At 42.0% G+C, this 16921-nt stretch overlaps 1 protein-coding gene across 2 annotated transcripts in view; it reads left to right on the top strand.

Moving 5' to 3' along the window:
* Positions 1-3951: 3951 nt before the first annotated feature.
* The window catches only part of LOC138664514 (thyrotropin-releasing hormone receptor-like), a 145529-nt gene continuing 132559 nt past the window's right edge, over positions 3952-16921 (top strand). For both annotated transcript variants that reach the window (XR_011318358.1, XM_069751262.1), the window contains exons 1-2: positions 3952-4065; positions 4784-5673. Coding sequence is in view for 1 of the 2 variants with exons in the window: in XM_069751262.1 (XP_069607363.1) it covers positions 4876-5673 (798 nt within the window). In the remaining variant the exon portion in view is untranslated. The remainder of the gene's footprint in view (positions 4066-4783; positions 5674-16921) is intronic.

Raw genomic sequence — 16921 nt, 5'->3', positions numbered from 1 at the left:
ATTACCATAAAACTAGTGGAGATAGCCATGTGGATTCTAGCATTGTCGAAGTGACATATAGTAGCGTGTGATACTAATTGCTTTATTCCATGGCTCCCATTCAAAACTGTATATGATTAAGTTTTCTTACCCATAGCTGCAGTGTCCACCGCAAGTGTAACTCTACACACGTTTCGCGTGGGCTTCGTCAGGGGGCTGTGTATGTGGTGTAGGCTGTATGTGTGTGTGGTGTAGGCTGTGTATGTGTGTTCTGCAGGCTGTTTGTGTGTGGTAACATAGTAACATAGTAACATAGTAACATAGTTAGTAAGGCCGAAAAAAAGACATTTGTCCATCCAGTTCAGCCTATATTCCATCATAATAAATCCCCAGATCTACGTCCTTCTACAGAACCTAATTGTATGATACAATATTGTTCTGCTCCAGGAAGACATCCAGGCCTCTCTTGAACCCCTCGACTGAGTTCGCCATCACCACCTCCTCAGGCAAGCAATTCCAGATTCTCACTGCCCTAACAGTAAAGAATCCTCTTCTATGTTGGTGGAAAAACCTTCTCTCCTCCAGACGCAAAGAATGCCCCCTTGTGCCCGTCACCTTCCTTGGTATAAACAGATCCTCAGCGAGATATTTGTATTGTCCCCTTATATACTTATACATGGTTATTAGATCGCCCCTCAGTCGTCTTTTTTCTAGACTAAATAATCCTAATTTCGCTAATCTATCTGGGTATTGTAGTTCTCCTATCCCCTTTATTAATTTTGTTGCCCTCCTTTGTACTCTCCCTAGTTCCATTATATCCTTCCTGAGCACCGGTGCCCAAAACTGGACACAGTACTCCATGTGCGGTCTAACTAGGGATTTGTACAGAGGCAGTATAATGCTCTCATCATGTGTATCCAGACCTCTTTTAATGCACCCCATGATCCTGTTTGCCTTGGCAGCTGCTGCCTGGCACTGGCTGCTCCAGGTAAGTTTATCATTAACTAGGATCCCCAAGTCCTTCTCCCTGTCAGATTTACCCAGTGGTTTCCCATTCAGTGTGTAATGGTGACATTGATTCCTTCTTCCCATGTGGTGTAGGTTGTGCATGTGCTTGGTGCAGGCTGTATATGTGTGTGGTGTAGGCTGTGTATGTGTGTGGTGTAGGCTGTGTATGTGTGTGGTGTAGGCTGTATATGTGTGTGGTGTAGGCTGTATGTGTGTGTGGTGTAGGCTGTGTGGATTCTGCAGGCTGTTTGTGTGTGGTGTAGGTTGTGTATGTGTGTGGTGTATGCTGTATGTGTGGTGTAGGTTGTGTATGTGTGTGGTGTATGCTGTATATGTGTGTGGTGTAGGCTGTGTATGTGTTTTAAACAAACAGGAAATGGAGTACCAATATCCAAGAAGAAGTAAAATCATAATAATTTTATTTAACTCATACATATAAGGCACCGAGACAAAATATAACATAGTCACATCAAGACAAGAGTTCTTTTTAAGACAAGGACCCAGGTGCAGCGAAACACATGCAGGCAAACAAAACAGCAGGGCAAGATTAAATCAGAGCTAATAAAGTGCCAGTGCTTCAGAAATAATTCAAATTACCATAAAACTAGTGGAGATAGCCATGTGGATTCTAGTATTCTCAAAGTGACATATAGTAGCGTGTGATACTAATTACTTTATTCCATGGCTCCCATTAAAAACTGTATATGATTAAGTTTTCTTACCCATAGCTGCAGTGTCCACCGCAAGTGTAACCCCTACACACGTTTCGCATGGGCTTCGTCAGGGGGCTGTGTAATTGGTGTAGGCTGTATGTGTGTGTGGTGTAGGCTGTGTATGTGTGTTCTGCAGGCTGTTTGTGTGTGGTGTAGGTTGTGTATGTGTGTGGTGCAGGCTGTATATGTGTGTGGTGTAGGCTGTATATGTGTGTGGTGTATGCTGTGTATGTGTGTGCTGCAGGCTGTTTGTGTGTGGTGTAGTTGGGGAAGGGTGTGGTGTAGGCTGCAGGCTGTATATGTGTGTGGTGTAGGCTGTATGTGTGTGTGGTGTAGGCTATGTGTGTTCTGCAGGCTGTTTGTGTGTGGTGTAGGTTGTGTATGTGTGTGGTGTATGCTGTATGTGTGGTGTAGGCTGTATATGGTGTAGGCTGTATATGGTGTAGGCTGTATATGTGTGTGGTTTAGGCTGTGTATGTGTGTTCTGCAGGCTGTTTGTGTGTGGTGTATGCTGTATATGTGTGTGGTGTAGGCTGTATATGTGTGTGGTGTAGGCTGTGCATGTGTGTGGTGTAGGTTGTGCATGTGTGTGGTGTAGGCTGTGTATTTGTGTGCTGCAGGCTGTTTGTGTGTGGTGTAGGTTGTGTATGTGTGTGGTGTAGGCTGTGTATGTGTGTGCTGCAGGCTGTTTGTGTGTGGTGTAGGTTGTGTATGTGTGGTGTATGCTGCATATGTGTGTGGTGTAGGCTGTGTATGTGTGTTCTACAGGCTGTTTCTGTGTGGTGTATGCTGTATACGTGTGTGGTGTAGGCTGTATATGTGTGTGGTGTAGGCTGTGCATGTGTGTGGTGTAGGCTGTGCATGTGTGTGCTGTAGGCTGTGTATGTGTGTGCTGTATGCTGTATATGTGTGTGCTGCAGGCTGTTTGTGTGTGGTGTATGCTGTATATGTGTGTGGTATAGGCTTTATATGTGTGTGCTGCAGGCTGTTTGTGTGTGGTGTAGGTTGTGTATGTGTGGTGTATGCTGCATATGTGTGTGGTGTAGGCTGTGTATGTGTGTTCTACAGGCTGTTTCTGTGTGGTGTATGCTGTATACGTGTGTGGTGTAGGCTGTATATGTGTGTGGTGTAGGCTGTGCATGTGTGTGGTGTAGGCTGTGCATGTGTGTGCTGTAGGCTGTGTATGTGTGTGCTGTATGCTGTATATGTGTGTGCTGCAGGCTGTTTGTGTGTGGTGTATGCTGTATATGTGTGTGGTATAGGCTTTATATGTGTGTGCTGCAGGCTGTTTGTGTGTGGTGTATGCTGTATATGTGTGTGGTGTAGGCTTTATATGTGTGTGCTGCAGGCTGTTTGTGTGTGGTGTAGGTTGTGTATGTGTGTGGTGTATGCTTTATATGTGTGAGGTGTTGGCTGTGTATGTGTGTGGTGTATGCTGTATATGTGTGTGGTATAGGCTTTATATGTGTGTGCTGCAGGCTGTTTGTGTGTGGTGTATGCTGTATATGTGTGTGGTATAGGCTTTATATGTGTGTGCTGCAGGCTGTTTGTGTGTGGTGTATGCTGTATATGTGTGTGGTGTAGGCTTTATATGTGTGTTCTGCAGGCTGTTTGTGTGTGGTGTAGGTTGTGTATGTGTGTGGTGTATGCTTTATATGTGTGAGGTGTTGGCTGTGTATGTGTGTGGTGTATGCTGTATATGTGTGTGGTATAGGCTTTATATGTGTGTGCTGCAGGCTGTTTGTGTGTGGTGTATGCTGTATATGTGTGTGGTGTAGGCTTTATATGTGTGTGCTGCAGGCTGTTTGTGTGTGGTGTAGGTTGTGTATGTGTGTGGTGTATGCTTTATATGTGTGAGGTGTTGGCTGTGTATGTGTGTGGTGTATGCTGTATATGTGTGTGGTATAGGCTTTATATGTGTGTGCTGCAGGCTGTTTGTGTGTGGTGTATGCTGTATATGTGTGTGGTATAGGCTTTATATGTGTGTGCTGCAGGCTGTTTGTGTGTGGTGTATGCTGTATATGTGTGTGGTGTAGGCTTTATATGTGTGTGCTGCAGGCTGTTTGTGTGTGGTGTAGGTTGTGTATGTGTGTGGTGTATGCTTTATATGTGTGAGGTGTTGGCTGTGTATGTGTGTGGTGCAACCTGTGTCTTGTGGGCAGCACATTACTTTGCTTGTCATGTGTCCCCCCATTTAGAGGACGGGCTTTGGTCGCTGTCTGTGGTGCTGAAACTGTTCTCAGTCACTATAGACCGGGAGCAGCATCTGGAGACAACGTGCACCGAGCATCATCACTTCCAGCCTCCTCTCACCTCCAGAGCTCAACTCTCTGCCAGCAAAAAGGACGGAAGCCAAATGGAGATGGTAAAGACCTCTTATTTTCATCAATGTAACAATTCATGGATGTAGCAGAGTTGAATTTGTCAGGTCATTGTTCTTATTGGTGCTGCTTTCCAGGGCTATGGAAAGGTGATTTATCACCAGAAATAATGGCGAATAACTGTAGCTTTGCCAAAATCAGCTTTGCTATGTATCTGTAATAATACTTTAGCAGTTACTAACACACACAAGCAGATACTATTTGCTTTTTTTTTTTACTAATAAATTAGTCTCACAGTGTGATGAATTTATTATAGAGACTGAACTGTTATCTAATGAGTATATACAATAATTTCCAACACAAGGTAGATGGAGGTTAGATAGCTATAGATACATAGACAGATAGGCAGATATTAGATAGATGTAGATAGATGATAGAAGTTATACAAACTTTTCCCGATCTTTGCATTGAATATTTAGAAGTTCGTCTAGTAGATCGTATAGTACAACACTCATCCAATGTTCATAAAGTAGACAAACCTTTTAATCAGATTATATAATGACCTGCTAGACAATTTTCATACTTTTTGAGATTCATGGAGACAAAGAATTGATCCGGGGGTGGGCTATCGTATCCTATCGCAGAGCATGCTACAAGAAATGACTGATAACAGGGAACAATCGACTCCATTAATGTATTAATAGTAGTAGACCTGTTGGAGCTTAGCCATGTGTGTAATATAGTGATTTTGTTTTTGCATAGGAAATGTAGATGTGATTGAGGTTTCTTGCTCTTGTCTAACACGATTCTTAACCTCAAACCAATCTGTGAGAAGGAATTTGGCATCCGGAACCATGGATAATTACACACTATCACTAGATGGGATGAATGACACCGAGATTAACCAGACCCTTAGCAATATGCCCCAGAATGCCCTAGAAGTTCAGGTGGTCACCATCTTCCTTGTTCTTCTGATCTGTGGAATTGGCATAGCTGGAAATATCATGGTAGTTTTGGTGGTCCTAAGAACTAAACACATGATGACCCCAACGAACTGTTACCTGGTCAGCTTGGCTATCGCTGACCTAATAGTTCTACTTGCTGCGGGACTGCCTAATATTTCAGAAGTGGTTGCCTCTTGGGTTTATGGCTACGTTGGCTGTCTCGTCATTACATATCTACAGTATCTTGGCATCAATATCTCAGCTTGCTCCATCACAGCATTCACAGTGGAGAGATACATAGCTATCTGCCATTCTATAAAAGCTCAGTTTATCTGTACTGTATCCAGAGCCAAGAAGATCATTGCCTTTGTGTGGCTCTTCACCTCCATGTACTGCGTCATGTGGTTCTTTCTTGTGGACATTACAGAGGTCAAGTTCGCAGATGGAGTTCAAGTCAACTGTGGCTACCGAGTGTCCAGAAACTTATATACTCCAATTTACTTTTTGGACTTTACTATTTTCTATGTGATACCGCTAGTCCTGGCTACAGTTCTTTATGGCTTAATAGCACGGATCTTGTTTATGAACCCATTGCCTTCTAACCCTCAGGACCTGAGCAGAATGAGCTCCAAACACCAAGGGAAACCCTACAATTCCATTAAGCTCTCATGCAAAGGAAACAAAAATACAGTCAGTTCCCGAAAGCAAGTAAGTAATATTTTATTTATTATGTGCACATTTCACAGTCCAGTTTTTGCATGCTTCCTAAAATTAGCAGCAGAATCTACACCAAAGGAGAAATGTATTGTCCAGTTTAGAAAAAACATCCAAATAAACATCCAAATAGGCATTTTGTGTCAATGAATGGGGTCCATCACTTATTATCCAGACAGGAGAGTGTCTAAAAACAGAGTTCCTCACTCTGGAGGACCTGATATCTGTCTGTATACAGAGATAGCCCATTGATGTAAGTGGGAACAGTATAATACTTCTTTTCTCCTGTGGTGGCACGGCAGTGAAATTGCTGTTGTGATTACAGCTGATCACTGGAGTTCTAAGCTTATCGTTTTGGACTCGTAAAAGAAAATTGACTGTTCTCAGATGACAAACCCTGTAAATTATACCACTGCTTAAAAGAAGATGTAGTCTCAAGTTCTGAAATGTGAAAAGGGGATGAAGATGACCTGAAGAGTGAGGATGACTTCTGCTCTATTGATTAAAAGTCAATGGAAGGAAATAATAGAGGACGTTTGGGCTACAGAAGGTGCAGATGAGGCAGGAGAGGTATCCACCTTTGTCCTGGTAGATATTCTGAAGGTCTTTAGGTTACCAGCCCACCTTATAGTATGTTTTAATTTTTACAATATCTGCAATTGATCCAGGTATTTCCTTAAAATATCCATATGTGATGCCCCCATCCAATCATTCGCTTTGTTAGAGAGGTATGACCTTACGTGTGTCTCACACAGCAGAATCCATAATGTAGAATAAGCATGTACTCTACCATAACAATAATAATAAAAACTGTACAGACAAATGTAATCGAATCCAGGTCTGAAAGACTGATTACATATTATGCCACGGTCACAACCATCTATATTCAACAGGTGGCAACATCTGCTAGAGAAGATCCAGCACCCAACACAGCATCATAAGATAATGACAAAAATAAATTGTTTTTTGCTTTTCATATGCATCACGATTCTTAAAGGAGTGGAAAATACTCTCAAGAGAATTAGGTGATTGGATTATTGTGGGAGATATTTGGATGATCACTAATTTGGCTAACAGCAATTTCATGAAATCACGATGAAATCACTTATAAAGTTAAAAAACACCCATACTTTTTTCTTCCTTTAAAGTAGTACAAATAATTTAAACCAGTAAATCAAGTGCTCAGAACAACTTACCAAATATCGCCATAATAAATAGAAACCACGAGAGCCGTTATTATTAACATAAGGTTTCAATACATATATCATTACCACAATATCTGTGTAGGAGATTCCCACACATATTCCGATGTAGACATCAGTTTAGTTCTCCTCAATTAGTAGCAGTCAGCAATTTCCTGTACCAAAACAAAACCCAGTATATCAACTACAAATGGATTTTACATCCTAATAAGAGTGACCCCAGCATTGGTCATTTGCCCATGAGCCATCTGTCTCAACTTGCTGTGTTGACAGCTATCTTCCCTGACCTCCAATTATTGGGCTGACAGCTATCTCCCCTTACAACCACTCACTTGGCCAACAGCTATTTCTTCAGACCTCCACCTGTTGAGTCAACCTTCACTCATCGAACCAAAAGCAACCTTTTTTAACATCCACTCATTTGGACAATGTCTGTCACCACCAACCTCCGCTTGTTGAATTTATAGCTATTTCCCATGTCTTCCACATATTTCTCTCCAATCAGTCACTTATCTCTCCAACTTTACTCATGTCTAGCCCAGCATCCACTTATTTGGCCAACATCTGTCTTCCCAGACTTCAACTTTTTGAGTCGACAGCCTACTTTCCTGATCTCCACTGATTAGGTTGAAAACTATTTTTCTGACATCTACTTATTTTTCCAACATCTGTCTCCTTTACTTTCCCCTCAATTGTGGAAGATATATTCTCTCTGACCTCCAATCAGTCAGTCAACAACTGTATCCTCAAATTTCAATTCCTTCAGCTTGTAGTTCTCCCCCCAAACTTCACTCATTTGACTGACAGCTATATTCCTTAAACATCACTAATGTGGTTGACAGCGGTCTTCCCTGATCTCCACTCCTTTATCCAACAGTTATCTCCCTGATCATCTAGTTGTGATGACTTTGTGGGACAGTAGTCTTATCTAGACTTGTTTTTGGTCTTCATGCAAAAATGACAAATTTGGTGTTGGAGAAGAGATTAATTCATCCACACAGTATGATCTACTAAAAACACCCCAACTGATGACATTACAGAGCGCTGGGTTTTATCTTTGTTTTTGATCTTACGACTTACAGAGTGACTCACATTCCAGGACAACCCACAATGGAATAATGGTGACTTTTAGTTTTTGCCACCTGTTCCACTCTTTGGGGTGCCCATTTAGTTTTAACATTTCATGCATTTGGATTCACCACAGATTATTATAAATCTGGTAGATTACATCGGTAATCACGGTATTATCTACTCATATATAAGTCCCCGTGAGTCTTGATATTGTATAATGTGATTACAACTCTATAAAAGTAGAGCATTTTATTATGAATATAATGCAAAAAAGGAGGTCTGCTCTGGAAATCTTTTTTGTTAGAGGAGTCTCTAAAAATATGTATATCACCCTCAGGAATTAGTGGTCGAACACACAAAAAAAAGTTCCCACATTTTGGGAAAATGAAGCATTATATAGTGTCCTTTGACATCCATCGACTGTCCAGGCAATGCAGGGATGTACTAAGTCTTGGAAAGCAAAATACACTCTTAGTAGCCATTTTCAACTTTTCTACTTAGAACTCGCCCTGAATAAGGGTCTACTCTAAACAGGAAACTGTGACCAGTATTTTTGCCTTATAAGCCATGCTCAGCATCGTTAAAATCATGTAAATAGGGTTCCTACAACCCCTTTATACCCTATAGGTGGTACTGCATACCTGTGAAAAAGTCTTTTATTCATATGCTGCGCTGCATTAAATTGTATGGTACGGTCTAATGAGCAAATCCAAATTGGGATCAAGGCCACCCGGTCACTTCAAACACTGTCTCTTCTATCTGGATGGAAGTGCATGATGTCTCTTTGTAATTCACACAGAGCTCAAAATCTCGTGCTGGCACAGTAGAATCAGATACCAGCACTGTGAAGTCAAGTAATGCGCAATCACCAGCTTCACTGGTACTTTATAAGCTCCCTGACATGTATATTGTTGGGTGCGGTCCAACGAGCGAATCCAGATTGAGATTGGGATCAGCGCCATCTTGTTCCCTTCAAACACCTCCTGTTTTATCTGGATGGAAGTGGATGACCTCTCTTTGTTATCCACTCAGTGCTCAAATTCTTGTTCTGCCACAGTGGAATGAGAGAGCGGCAATGTGAAGTCATGTAATACGCAGTCATCAGCTTCACGTGTACGTCATCAGCTCCCTAACAAGTAAATTGCATGGTTCGGTCCACTTGGCAAATCCAGATTGCACTCAGCACTGCCCCAGTCCCTTCAAATGCTGTATTTTCTGTCTGGATGGAAGTTAATGATGTCTCTACTTCATCCACACAAAGCGCTAGGTTTGGCGTCTGCGCAGTGGAATCTAAGACCTACGCAGGCCTGCCTCACTCTGTCCTATTATACCACCAGGGTGCTGATGACATAGTGGAGCCACTGACTGCGCATTACATGACTTTGCACTGCTGGTCACTGATTTCACTGCGGCGGCACAAGACTTTGAGCACTGTGGGTATAACAAAGAAACGTCATCCACTTCCATCCAGATAAAAGAGGTGGCGTTTGAAGGGACATGTTGGCACTGATCCCAATCTGGATGTGCCCATCGGCCAGGACTTCACAATTTTCATTGCAGCACATGAATAAAACACTTTTTTTCAGAGGTATACAGGGTTACCTTTGAGGGTATAAAGGGGTTCTAGGAAACCCATTTACATGATTGGATAGGTGGTGGGCACAGCTTATGACGAGGCATAAAACTAGTGAAAGGTTCCCTTAAATGTAAGGGCATATACTTAGGAAATGCAGGGATAGCAGTCTCCAGTCTCCCCATAACTGAGTTTGTCATTTTGTACAAGATGAGAAGCCGAAGAGTTGAAATGCAAAAATATCTCTTATAAATCTATACATTTATACACCTCCACCATACTGTCAGGAAATCAGGTTCTATGTTTGACTGCCATACAACCATCACATCTAACAGAAATCACCACCTGTATCACTATTCCCTCAGACTGCCATTAAACCAGTGTAATTAGGAGTAAAGGTGCAGACATTGATGTGATTGGCGATTTGGATTCTAATCTCATTTATTTTTGACTGCACGGTCTGATGAACGTTTCAGGGGTTAACACAACAATCCTGTTAGCAGCTATAATTAATACAAGCGACTGATCTGACGTTCTAATTGGCCTAAATTGATCAACAGCAACAATCTAATTCCCCATCGTGTTAATCTGTGCAAATTATGTGTCAAAACAGAAGTCACATCTTCTCATAGAAACAGTCTTCAAGATACAGGTAACAATGTGACTCCTGGCAGCCAATCAAAGTGCAGGCATTACCTCTAAAACTTCATGATTCTGATAGATCCAGACCTAGTGAGCGATGGTGGTTCCCATTGAGTATGCCACATGACCCAATTTAGACTTTTTCATTTATAAGTGGAGACTCCTAATAATTGTACCAAATATTTGGTGGTCTTCTTAAAAATACGGTATATATGTTCTCCTCCTATGGACAGTGTTGAAAATAATTATACAGCTGATGGCTTATGCCTGGCTGATTACTTATCTCCCTTGGACTTGCCATGTTATCGGGTGGTCAAAGATTTATATAACTGTCCATCGCAGCTGTCTATAGGAGCAGTCACTGAAGAAGCCTGGTATGGCATTTCTGTAGCTGCTTTTATTATGGCGGTACTGTGGCTGGCCCATACGAAAGTATTGTGTCTAGCAATGGTGTGAGAGCCCTAGGGCTAGAATCTTTATAGTGGTTAACCTCTTAAGAAACACTATTGCCACTATTATTTAGGCATGATAGATGGTGCGATTATGGAGGTAGCGTAGGTGGCACCATTTGGACGGTTCTTTGGGTGATACCAATATGGAGGTATGAGTATGAGAATACTGTGGTTGGCGTTTCATTATGGGAGACTCTGTGGCTATCTCTTATAGAGATACTGTTGGTGACACAATAATGAAAGTACTGTGGAGATCATCAAAATAGAGGTATAAGGCATGGCACCATTATGGAGGTATCGTGAGTACCAAAGTCATAGCGGCACTGTTAATGGCACCGAGATACTGAGGGAAGGAAACCCTATGGCGATCCTGTGGTGGGCATCAATTTGGTAGTGTAATGGGTGGCTCCATGATGGAAGTACTTCGGATAGCATCCCTATAGAGATACTTTTGATGGCATCAATTTGGTAGTGCTATGGTTGGCTCCATTATGGTGATACTGTGGTTTGTTCTGTTATGGAGACACTGATTTCATTACTAACCATCACTCCCTGTTATCAGCCACTTCTGTCTGGCTTTATTGTTCTGTCTATACTTGCAGTGTATTGAGGAATATCCGTCTCTTCTGTCTTCTCACTGTTGTGGCTTTCTTATTCCAGCAGCGGAAGTTTTAACAAGCAAGTGTTTACCGAGGATAACCTGAGAATATTACTACTATCAGTGAGCGTCAGCTGCATTAAGCAGAGTTTTCTTTTCCAGGCATGCTACCAGACGCATGACTTGTTTGATACGGTGCAGTAGTCACATTAGAGGCTTATTCCGGGATTTCTCTTTGTGCACAGCGCCCATAGATAAGACCATCCTCATTCAATGCTTGTAGAGAGTAAAAGGTTTCTCTTAAAACAAAATCCTACTAAAAGCATTGATGTATATGTGTGTAAATGTTTTTTTTTTAAAGACACAAGGTGGTGGTGGTGGTGGTGGGTATTAAAATTGACTCTATTCTAATAGCGTAGAAAGTTTAAAAATATAAGTGAAACAAATGATTAAACGGGAGAGACAAAAAAGCTAGGGTTTCATCTGATAACCAGGTGATGTAAAATATTATAGGTACACTCACCAGATAGGGGTGCGATGGCCACAACTGAGAAGCATGTAATGCACATAGAATCAAAGAACTAAAGAAAGCTGCACTCACCCCAATTCTTCAGATGTGAACAAGTCCTTTAATAGGCATGGCACAATGTTCCAAACTTGGTACAGTACAGGCTACGGCATGAGAGGGAGGCGGTGCGGGAGGGTGCAGTGACGAGACAGACGACGGCCGTTTTGCGCGGAGGCGCTTCTACGGGTCCATGTCAAGCATGTAATGGCTGCTGCAGGACCACTCAGGAGTAGTGTTCAGCGATACCTTCCGATATCGGGAAATATCGGATTGGATTTGATCGGACCGATACCCCGATACGGTTTATTATTTTACCTTTTTTTGCAGGAGCTGCAGTATGGTAAGTATGGTTAAATTAAGAATATTAAAATACTTTTGTCTGGCTGTGTCTTTATTTTTTTTTAACTCTTTCACTACTGTAGGATTAATAATGGATAGGTGTCTTATTGACGCCTCTCCATTATTAACCCGGCTTAATGTCACCTTATAATAGCAAGGTGACATTAACCCCTTATTACCCCATATCCTACCGCTACACGGGAGTGGGAAGAGAGGGGCTAAGTGCTGGAATTGGCGCATCTTACAGATGCGCCATTTCTGGGGCGGTTGTGGACTGGTAGGTATCGGACGATGCCTTCACACAGACACAAAGACCCCTGAGAGGCCCGCACAGACCCCCGGCAGGCTCGCACAGATGCCCGAGAAGCCCGTACAGACCCCCAGCAGGCTTGCACAGACCCCCGAGAGGCCTGTTCAGGCCCCGGCAGGCCCGCACAGACCCCGAGAGGCCCGTACAGACCCCCGGCAGGCCCGCACAGACCCCCGAGAGGCCCGCACAGACCCCCGGCAGGCCTGCACAGACCCCCGAGAGGCCCGTACAGACCCCTGGCAGGCCCGCGCAGACCCGCGAGAGGCCCGTAGAGACCCCGGCAGGCCCACACAAACCCCTGAGAGGCCCGTACAGACCCCGCCTGCACACACAGACACGCATTCTCCGCCCACACACCGCCCACACATCATGACATCATTTGAGCAGCCAATCACAGCCATGCCATTAATTAATATGGCTAACATGCCTAACAGGATGTGCCCACACTTCTTAGGATCCTCATTCGCTGAATAGAATAAAACTGGCTCATTGCATTATGGGAACTTCCGATTCCGGTATTTGATATTGTAAAAGTATCGGAACTCAGTATCGGAACTTTGATACAGCGAATATCGGCCATTACCCGATATTGCAGTATCGGAATGCTCAACACTACTCAGGAGACACGTTGCAATGAATAAGAAATATGCTGATTCAGAGTCCTCGCTGCCCATGTTCAGAGATACGATCGCACATAAAGGTGAAGCATGAATGTGCTTTATTGTCAACGCGTTTCAAGGTTTCCAAACTTCTTCATCAGGACCAAACCACAAAGATGTTTGGTCAGCCTCCTGATGACTGAAAGGTCAATTTCTGGCAAAAATTTTGCACCAATCCGCACCAGTTTTTATTTAAGACGCTTACAGATCTTGCTCGATTAGACTCATAATACTCCAGCTCACTGCAATTGAAGACTAAAAAAACCCACATAAAACCACATTTCATTTTAACACACTCGGATCTTCAGTTGTTCAGCAGTACAGAATAAATCCACGTTTATCCCATTTTTTTTCCTGCAGTTGAAGACTAGTATATGAAACTCCAGTGCTAATAAGTTTCCTCTATTGTATGTGACATGCCATAAATAAACATATACAGATATATACATATACAGGAATATGCAGATCACGTTTGGGCACCAGATCTAAGAAAGGATGTCCTGGAGTTAGTAATTGTACAAAGAAGAGCCACAAAATTAATAACAGGCATGGAGGATCTTAAGACCCTCTTAGACATTAGACTAACGTCATCTAAACATGCTGGATCAGCTGACTGTCTAATGTATGCATGTGCCTCCCTAATTCGGACTGATGATCTATTTGTGCTATCTGTTGTTTATAGTGCAGCATTGGCTATGAGAAAATATCACAATAATTAAATGTATTAAGGGAGACCGTTCAATGGATTTTTTATGTAAACTAGGTCCATCCCCCGATTTGTTCTGATCCACTGATTTTGGAACAGTTTTTCTTTTACTTTTATTATTTTTTGGTGGGGGGGTTATTTTCAAAGTTCCCCACTGAAAATAATGATGCAAATTTTGCATTTAACCAAAGTAAGCATTACAGTGGCCTTTATACTATCAAAGGGGTTTCTGTTTAATGCAGGACATGACAGATGCTACAGAAAAAGATGCTTTTTGTAACAGCACCATGCCATAACCAAGAGTTGACAATCATGAACAGAAGACACTCCTTTGTTAGCTTAAAATTTCCTAATAGTATATATGAAAATTGGTTTCTTATTCTGGTCAACCCCTTTTGAAGAGGTCTGATTCAGAAGACTTGCTATTTTCAATAGTGAGGCATCATATCATCAGGACCTTCCTCTCTTTCAAATCACTAGATGAGAAAGCAACAAAAAAGAAATTCTCTCTTCCTGGAGGACTCAATAGTGCAATGCTTTATTTCCCCTGTGGAGGTGCTGCAGGGAAATTACAGCTTATCTAGGCCTTGCTACGTTGATTATAAGAAGACTAATTAGATAGTTTTTATATCCAGGCCACCTGTAATAAGATGACATCCTCCAATTAACTTCATGTCGTGTGTTCCTTCTGTAACAATCCCTGCATTGAGGGGTAGATCTGCGTCTTCATATTTTCATTAGGGAACACGGCTGAGATTAGTGACTTTTCCTTGGCGCCTACTCAGACATGGATATGAGTGGGATGGGATCTATTACTGTATATTGGTGTTTGTGAGTAAATGACGACGAGGAGCAGAGATGTTTCTTGTGACATTGGGATGGCTTTGTATCTCTGCAATTATATATAAACTTCCAAGTAAATATACATTTTTGCCTAAGGAGAAACTAAAGTTTTTACTGTTTTCTTATGTTTTTAATCATTTTGTTCAGCATGGAAAGTTATGAAAGCTATGAATGTTATGAATCACTTTATTAGGAGACTTTTCTTCATTCCTGTACAAATTTGTATGCGAGTGTCTTCCAAACCTTGTTTTTCCAGGTCTTTTTGCCTGTCTTCAGCAGCATTGATATCAGAACTTGCTTGGAGTACGGTTTCTCCACTTTCTCCTTTCTGACAATCCGTGAAAATCAGAACCCACTTGGATGTCATCAGAGCAAGGTCCTATTTTTTCATGAACTCATAGACTTGTATTGTGGATTTTTATCCCACCCTCGGATCTAAATTATTTGAAATGTCTCAGTTTTTTTAAATGGACCACTGGGTCTGAGGAATAAATTGGACATGCAAACAGCCCCTATAGACTATCATAGGTACGAGTGATAACTGTGAAAAACATTGATCGCACTTGTAAGAGAAAAACTGAAGTCTGAATGAACCCCTAGTGAAACATAGGTGCCGATCTTTTCACTGCCAGCATCTGTACTCCAAACGATCACGCACTGATATCAGTGCAACTGAAGGTAGGCAGACTGGGGAAATGCACCGGATTAGAAGCTGCTTACATTCAATTATTTTACAGGAATGAAGACAAATTCTTCAATAAAGAGAAAGTTAAATTACTCTTTAATGTTAGTGTGAAAGCAGCGTTATATCCAATAGATCTGAAATTACACTTGCCTATCAGTACAAACCCAAAAGAGCAGGACATGTACACCTCACCCTCTTATTACCCAGGTGCAACTTAAAAATGACACTAATGCCTGTAGGGCAGCGTTTTAAACGCAAATGCATTTGGTGAAAAAACGCATGTAAACACGTTTAAACGCTGCGTTTTTTAGACGCATGCATTTTTGCATGTTTTAATACAAACGCGGCGTTTTGACGCATTTACATGCGTTTTTATCTGCGTTTGCGTTTTTGAAACGCATGATGAGAACTGTGTGACAGCTGCCAATCATCAAAATCAACAAGAAAACTCACTATAAACAGAAATGGTTAGGATTAGGATCCCTAGTAACCCTAGGGATCCTAACCCTAAGGGATCCTAACCCTAACCCTAAGGGATCCTAACCCTAACCCTAACCGTAGGGATCCTAACCCTAACCCTAACCCTAAGGGATCCTAACCCTAACCCTAAGGGATCCTAACCCTAACCTTAAGGGATCCTAACCCTAACCTTAACCCTAGGGATCCTAACCCTAACCCTAACCCTTAGGGTTAGGGTTAGGATCCCTTATGGTTAGGGTTAGAATTAGGGTTGGGGGTTGGCTTTTCAGTGTGTATTCTTGTGTTTTTCTATTAAAACGCATGCGTTTAAAAATGCATGCAAACGCATGTGCTTAAAAATGCATGCGTTTACATAGACAGCAATACGTTTTTTTTGTCGCAAAAAAAATGCATGCTTTTTTTGCTGCAAAAAAACGCAGCTAGAAATTACTACATGTTGCATTTCTGCAACAAAACGCATGCATAGAAACGACGCATGCGTCGTCAAAAACGCATCAAAACGCATGCAAAAAAACGCATGCGTTTTTAATGTTAAGTGTAGGGAAAAAAACGCATGCGTTTTTTTGCGCTAAAACGCAGCGGCAAAAAACGCAAATGTGAAACCAGCCGTAGCGAATGGCATCCCTTAAATATATCTGCAGGTTGGTGCTATCTGATGACTCCTCTCACGGTGTAAGCAGGCATGAAACAGTCGTTAATTCGTTATTCAAGATACTGCTCAGACTTTTAATATTACGCTATTTACAGTTCTATGAGAGAAAGTTGGCATTCACACTTCAGTCCTTTTCCGCCTCCTCTACACACTATTGTTCAGGACTTTTGACTGCTCAGTCCAATCATTGGATGGCTTCTACTCTCCTCTGGACAAGAATGGCTCCTCTTCTTGACTGACAGCACTTCAAGCGCCAGTCTCATGCCACACTTTTGGCATCACGCCTCACTCTCTCACAGCTGCCTGAGTAGACTCTGATTAGAGTGTGATCTAATTCTCTCGGATGAGAAGAAGATGGAGAAAAAAAATCTTGATCTTCTCCATTCTCTCAGTTTATGGAAATCGAACTGTACTCCGATGGTTTCCACGCACTCATTGACTTGCATGATCCGAATATCAGCT

Source organism: Ranitomeya imitator, chromosome 2 (assembly GCF_032444005.1).
Source record: "Ranitomeya imitator isolate aRanImi1 chromosome 2, aRanImi1.pri, whole genome shotgun sequence".
Lineage (NCBI taxonomy): Eukaryota > Metazoa > Chordata > Amphibia > Anura > Dendrobatidae > Ranitomeya > Ranitomeya imitator.
Note: the sequence above shows the minus strand (reverse complement) of the source record. Positions and strands in the feature narration are given on the sequence as shown.